Below are 7,290 nucleotides of genomic sequence, written 5' to 3'. Positions count from 1 at the left end.
TTTGCAGTAAATAAATTTTTTTTTAATTTAATGAACATTTCATTCGAAACAAATAAATTATTTGTTTAATATAATTAAATAATGTTTTTTTTAAACAAGTGAATAAGTTTATTAATTTGTAACAAAAATATTCTTAAAATAAGTAAAAGATTTCAAATAGAATTTTATCTATTCCAAAAGAATCATTTTTCTGGATCTACGTTATCACTTCAGTGATTTCCACTGCGGATTATACCGTGAAAACTTGTGCGTGTCGAAGCAATTTTGATTTAATCCACCGAAAATCTATTCCATATTGGGAGCTCTGGCGATATGGAGGGAGAATTCCTCTTGCCACGTGTAACGAAAACTGATACATTGTAATTCTTTTTGATTATATAAAACGAGGCAAATATTATCCTATGAATTTTTTCATTACCCAAGTGGGAAGTAGTCATATGTTCCGCGTCAAACTCTATATTCATGCTTATTTCAAGAAAAATTTCCCCATCATTCTACTGCTCAACTATTTTTTTATAACGTGCTTGACGATTCTATTCATTTAAATATGGAATTTTGGAGAAGTTGTAACCTTTGAGTATTCCCCAACACTCGACCGTGCCCAATCCTGGTCTGAAAACCAATTATGTCCCGTGAAATACTCAAATGAATTTTATATAATCTTGATTACCTCATCCTCACTCATTATCTCCGAATTAATTTCAAAACCATTTCATGTCACTTCATACAATCCGAGATCAATTAACTCTCTCAATAAGCTGTTGCTTCCAAACATTCATTTATTTCATTTACATTCATTTAAGTAAAATCTACTGGTTAGGAAAATCACAAAATTACACATTCAGTTTACTTCAAATACATCAGATTCACTTTATTCAATTGAACTTGACAAATTTCAAAATAATCTGAGGAAATGGACTTGTAACTCCAGTTGGACGATTCCTCTTCTTCAATCCAATTTCACACAGAGAAAAAAAAATTCAATGTTCTAGGGACATTGTCATAAATTTTTAGGGAAATGTCAGTGATTTTCAGGGGCCCATTTTCAATCTTTTGAAAATCTATCACCAAATTTTAGTTATTCTAGTTAGTGTCCACTATATTCCCAAATCCTCTGAGTCCCCTTCACATAAATTATATAAGATCGCTTACAAATAATATAATTTCAATAGAAATTTGATATTCAGCGCGATGGAAATTCCGGAATAAAAGAGGCAAATCCACGTTTTCTCCCCATTTTTCACTCACTCCCAATTAAAAACTCCCCAAAAAAATCCTCTCCGCGCTCTCATCAATATTCTCTAAATAATTGAAACACGAGGTCTAAAAAACTGTTTCAATATCGAATGAATAATCGCGCTAATTAACAACCCAATCAATTGGCATGCGATCAATAACTTAACGAGCTGGGTAATAAATATCAGTGACCTTTCAGAGACTCTAAACGAAGCCCCCAAGGTATCCTCAATACTCCCGATGTCTCTAGAAAGTCGTGTCCCTTGCCCCAACAAGCAAACTTCTCCTCCTCCAAAGGTTTAATCCGGAAATCCACACGAATTCCCCCAATTTCCTGTTCAAAATCTTGTATTTCACTCAACATCTGAATACCCCCGAATACAAAAACCTCGAGCAAACACTAGACCAATCTTCAGTCTTGATTCTCAGTGCCGAGACCCTTTATCTTCAGGAAGTAGAAAATAAATTTTAACCTCGCCCCTGGGTGTTTTAACGATCTCCTCGTGTCTTATCAATTGGGTTGCAGCCAGGCCGTACAGCAGAAGAGGAATACCTGTAGGGCAAATGAGGAGAAAAAATCCCTTAGAGACGATCCTCATCACCAGCGTAAAATAATGAAATTGAGACCACAATTTAATAAGAAAAAAAAAGTGATAAATAAAATCAAATTTTCCCGGCGGTCTGACGTTGCCCATTAAATCCTTCGACTAACAATTTCTATCATTTTTATTAATAAATTATCTGTCACCCAGTGGACTTGACATGTTCAAATGCCACCCGCAGCAGCGAGGTGAATCGCTCGATCCTGTTTTATCCCCTCCCCCTCACCTTTACCCAATGGATTATGCAAATACCAAGGTTAATTATCTTGATCGCCTTGTAGAATTTGTCATCGACACTGAGGTCCTCCTTCGGACGTTTTGTACAATGATATTTGATGTAGGGAAAGCAACCTGTACGGAGTACGTGGTAGTTGCTACTTCCCGCTGGCCAATTGAAGTGTGACATGCCACGTTGATCATTGACGACATCTGTGTACCTCACGAAGTACGAGGTCCACGGTGGCTCTTTGGTCTGCATCAGGTAGCTCGTTAAGACCTATTTACCGTAAATAACAGTCTGTTAAAGCGTTTGTCTTGGGAATTCTTGAGGGAGTTGCATACGATCTGTCTAGATATCTTGCGAGTGGTATACACTGCTGTTGTCCAATGCATTCCAACTGTTTTGACTTCCTGATCTGGTTCATTCTCACGAGTTTTAGGATATCCAAGCTACACTGGTAAAAATTTTCGCGCGAATTTTTCGTGCCAAATGTCGGAAATTTCTATCGTGTTCAAGGTTCACTGAAATTTCAGGAAATGTTGTCATTGAAAAATCAATTCAGTTCAGTTATTCTGTGAAAATTCAGGTCATTTTGTTTCTGGATATTCACGTTCCACTGAAAATTCAATCAAGTTGTGAAATTGCCATCTCACTTCCACTGAAAACCCATGGATTTCCGTGAATTCTACTTAAAACTTGAAATTTCATTACCATTCTTTCCCTAAATCCGATTCAATTTCACTCTCATGAGATTTACTATAATAACTTTCATGAAATTTCAAAAAATTTCTAACAGTGCAATGTCAAATTTTGGAGATTGAATTGCGAGAGAATAATTGGGGAAATTCGTGGGAAAACGGCGTTATTAAATAACATTTTGCAAAACATTTAAACAATTGTAAACTTCGAAAATCGTAGTCTTTAAAATTTCAAAAATAGGATGTTCATGCGATGTCAAATAAAATTTGCAGTTTTTATTGATTTCTTCATGAATTTGTAATTTCAATGACGCAATTCTTTGGAATTTCAGTGGGACTGTCATTTGACACAAATTTACAAATGTGAAAAAAATTTCAACCGAAAATTTTTAAGAATATAATGGTCCAAAATGCTGAAAAAATTGAAACTTTAAAGGATAAAATTATTGCAAGACCTACACTGTTGGAAAAAACTGAAATTTCATGGATACTTGACTAGTAATTTTCCGGAGAGTGACATTGAATCCGATTTAAGGGGAAAAATCATAAAATTGTCGATTTCACTGAAAATGCGATCAAATTCCGAATTTATGAGCCACAGAAAGGGAAGAATTCCTCAATTGGATCAGATTCTCAATCCAAACATGAATATTTAGTATAAACTCGCGCAATAAATTCAAAATACCGCAATACATTCATCCAAATTTTCCATATTTTTATCAATTCTTACGGAATAATTGAACTGAAAATTCAGTGGAACCGTAATATAATAAAAATTCCCGAGAAGTATACGGGATATTACATCCAAATTATTTCACCAGCATGACTAAAACCTCTGATATTTAGCAACAAAAATTGAAGATAATTTCACCACAAAAACCCCTTGGATATCCCCCACACAGTTCCCCGATGAATAATGGAAAACCTTCGACGAAAAACGAATGATTTAGCAACATTTATTCCCCCCAACGTGAGAAAACTTCTCGAAAATGAGGGAGGAACGGAGGAAAACAGTTGGAGAGCTATTGAATTCGGACATAAACTGACCTCAGAAGCCATCGGTTTCCCACCGGATGATAAATACCTCACCGGAATTCCATGGTGAGCAGTTCTCTCAATTGCTCTAGAAATGCTGATCATTCGGGAACCGGTAGGAGCCCCTAAAACCGCCCCTTCCCCAGCCTGTGACTAGTCTCGATAAATCTTACAAACGTACTCCAGGCACTTGTAACAAAATCATTTGAATCTCCCCGGGGAAACGGTTCTCGGGTCTTCGCGAGGGGAAAGGGTGCGAAAGAAATTGCTCAGCTTGGATTCTGCTGTTCTAAACCTGCGCCATACCGTTAACTCTTCGAGTACCTTTCTAAAATAAACGTGATCACGTCACAATGAAATGTCAAGGTTATCCCGGCATGCAGCGGTGTATCGGCGAGAATGGGGAAGAGATTTTCCGATCTTTTGAATATGGAATAGTTGATCCTGTCGTTGCGATGCAATTGTTACGCCAGGGATTTTAATTCAGCCAGAGTTCATTTGAATAATTAATCAAGCCGCGATATTCCAAGGGGCTCACAGCGGTTAATTAACCGCTTATTAATTAATTTTACTCGTTACCCTCTTGACTATAATTAAATATGATGTTTGCATGATGAAGACTGCCTTCACTTTTTAAATATTTACTGGGCAAATTATCCGACAGTTTTCTTCCGGTGCCGGGAGAAATAATGTTTATGATCGAACACGCCAATTTGCCGCGTTCCGCGGGCGCATGCGTCAGCGAGTCTGTAGCAAGCGGCACTTGCTCTACTGCCAGCTCGATCCCAACAGCGTTGACTTCCTCTTTTCCACGTTATTTTCACAATTCGCACGTTACTGGGTAAACACTGGGATCAATGGGCCGATTGCACGTGCTCGTGGAGTTCCTTTGGATTTTTAGAGGCAGATACGGCGACGTGGGCGCTATGGAAAATGTAGTTTTGTTCGGATAAACAACGCAGCGGGGAAAGGTTAGGAGACTTGGGAAGGCGGTCACGTGTGGTGGGGCTCAAGAGGGGATTGCGCGGGTTGAACCGTTCTCGGCAGCGGGATTTTCGACAGTAGAGGGAGGATTGATGGACTTCGGAGAATCATTGATGCGTTATTGTCTACAGATTATTATTAATTTTATTGAAATTAGCTAAGTGGATTAGTTTAGTTCTCACCCATTTATTTTTATTTTCTTATTATTAACAGTTGGGTCTTGATGTTACTCGAGAAAAATATAAAATGATTTTTTACTGTGAGAATACAGTAATCGACTGTTGAACAATATAAAAATTGCGAGGTGGTGATCATCAATATATAATTAACGGTAGCAGTACACATGAAAAATCTCACTTCTCTAAGTATGTGATCTAGATCACTCTTAATCTTATCAGATTTTTCCTAGATCTTTTAAATTTATTATTATGTCGACTTGTGCTGGCGCGGCGCTCACGGCGCGACCAGCGGAGAGTTAATATTTGGTTAATATGACATTGTGTCTTTGAATAAAAGTTATCATGATATGCTAATGTGTATTCCTGATGCAATAAAAACAAATGTCGATATGAAACAATTTCATGAACTGTTCACCTTTCAAAGATAGGATTTCCCGGTTCCCAAAATATTTAATGATTCTTTTCTTCCATCTTTGATTGATTGAGATGATTTGTCGCACGCAAAGAATTCCGTGCTCAGATTTGTTCTGATTTAAAACAAAATAGGAACTCGTTTTATCTTCAGTCAACCTAGATCGCGGTGTAATTTATAATCAATTAAATGCTGTAATAACTCCAGATTGATGACAAAATAAGCTCTTCAGAATTGAACATGTCGACAGTTACGTAATAATCACCATAATTAATATTTCATTAGCATCCCACGAAATTCATAGCTATTGTTTTCTGTTCTAGGTAAGTGAAACTCTCCAACCGCCTTGGATTCCCGGAAGTTTTCCCCAATAGAATATGCTTCGATGGGTGTACTCATGAGAGGTTTGCATAATTCGCCTTACCTCCAAACACAAACAGTTATTGACACCGTATAATGAACAAGTTTCCGTGAACATTAAACAAACCTTCGCTGTTATTGCTGTCCCACTCGCTGTTTGGACAGGTGTAACTAAATATTGTCGGGATACTTCTACCTTTATCCACCAACATGACAACTCCACTATTACCTGCGGAAGAAATAATATTGCGTCACAATTTAGTGGATCACGACGTCATGAGAAAATAATTGATCCACAATCGTTCAATGGAATTGAAATCGTGTGTGCACACGGAAAAAAATGAAATTGTGATGTGAATGAAAATTCATCAATTTCAGAGATTTACGAAATTGCTTTTTTTCACTCAATTTTAGCTAAATTTCCATTTCCGTAAATTGAAAAATTAGTATTCTCTTCCTTTTTTTTCAATTCTTCATCATCTCTGAAAGCTTTACTGTTAAAAACCATTAAATTTCATTGACAGTTTAGTAGTCATTTTCAAAAAAGCGACATTGAATTCGATTTAAGGGGCAAACTGGAAAAATTACTTCAATTTTTAACTGAAATATGAATATCAATTGAAAAGTCAAGAACACATTTGCCTGGACTTCGATTACCCGTATCAATTTTGGTGAAATTATTGAACTGAAAATTCACTTGAAACAATAGAAATTGAAAGTTTCGCCGTAATTTTCAAGGGCTCACCCTTTACAAATTCTTATTTTTATTAAATTCGATCAAGGTGAAAATTCATGAATTTTCAAATTTCACACAAAATTCATGAGTACATTCACCTGAATTTCCCTGATTTCTACTAATTTTCATGATATAATTGAACTAAAATTCCCATTTTCCATGAATTTCTTCATCAAATTATGAATTTTCACTGACTAAATTCCTTAAAATTTCAAACAAAAACGTTTGATAGCCTATGCCGGCTTTTCCTACGCGTTCTATTCCTCGAATGAATCTTTCCTGACAGAACTATCCAATGCGAAGAAAGAAATATTGGGCCACAATTTCACGGATAACAACATCATAAGAAAATTATTCTGTCACAATCATCCAGCGAAACCCAAATCTCTCCATCTAATCAATCTCCATACCAGTTTACCGCTCATTCAAAATAACCCACGTAATCTCAACTCGTGCGTGCATGATCAATTCATCCAATAACGGTAATAATCAAACCGGGACTCTGTTCTAACCCTAACCCTCAATTCATCATCCGGTGGATTCGAATGATCGATAGACTGTGACATTTCCCTTCATACAATATAAAATCTCAAAATAGAGAAAGCCAGCAGACAAGCTTCCCTCACTTTTCCCCAACTTTTTCCACATTTTTCCAACAAAAGCAGTTGAATCGCGGAAAAAATATACTTGAATTGAGTATATTTTATACCAGAATCAAGTTTACGCATAAACCTGATTCAAGAATAAAATATACTTGATTCACGTGTATTTTATACTCGAATCGGGGATGGGTATTTCAAATCTAGTATGATTATTTTGAATCAGCCC

General features: G+C 36.4%; 1 protein-coding gene across 2 annotated transcripts; it reads right to left on the bottom strand.

The window, feature by feature from the left end:
* Window positions 1-845: 845 nt before the first annotated feature.
* LOC107041456 (uncharacterized protein C15orf61 homolog) lies at window positions 846-5,886 on the bottom strand. Of its 2 annotated transcripts, none has more exons than XM_015262037.2 (3): window positions 5,854-5,886; window positions 2,091-2,334; window positions 846-1,789 (listed from the first exon to the last, which is right to left on the bottom strand). In XM_015262037.2, the coding sequence occupies exons 2-3, from the start codon at window positions 2,314-2,316 to the stop codon at window positions 1,662-1,664; spliced, it is 354 nt and encodes a 117-aa protein (XP_015117523.1). In that variant the 5' UTR covers window positions 2,317-2,334; window positions 5,854-5,886; the 3' UTR covers window positions 846-1,661. The 2 variants fall into 2 exon arrangements, with proteins under 2 accessions (XP_015117523.1, XP_015117522.1); XM_015262036.2 differs by lacking the exon at window positions 5,854-5,886 and adding an exon at window positions 3,804-4,761.
* Between the last annotated feature and the right edge of the window lie 1,404 nt (window positions 5,887-7,290).

The sequence above is a fragment of the Diachasma alloeum genome, unplaced genomic scaffold, assembly GCF_001412515.2.
Source record: "Diachasma alloeum isolate Michigan unplaced genomic scaffold, Dall2.0 Dall_scaffold_00365, whole genome shotgun sequence".
In the NCBI taxonomy this organism is placed as follows: Eukaryota; Metazoa; Arthropoda; class Insecta; order Hymenoptera; family Braconidae; genus Diachasma; species Diachasma alloeum.
Note: the sequence above shows the minus strand (reverse complement) of the source record. Positions and strands in the feature narration are given on the sequence as shown.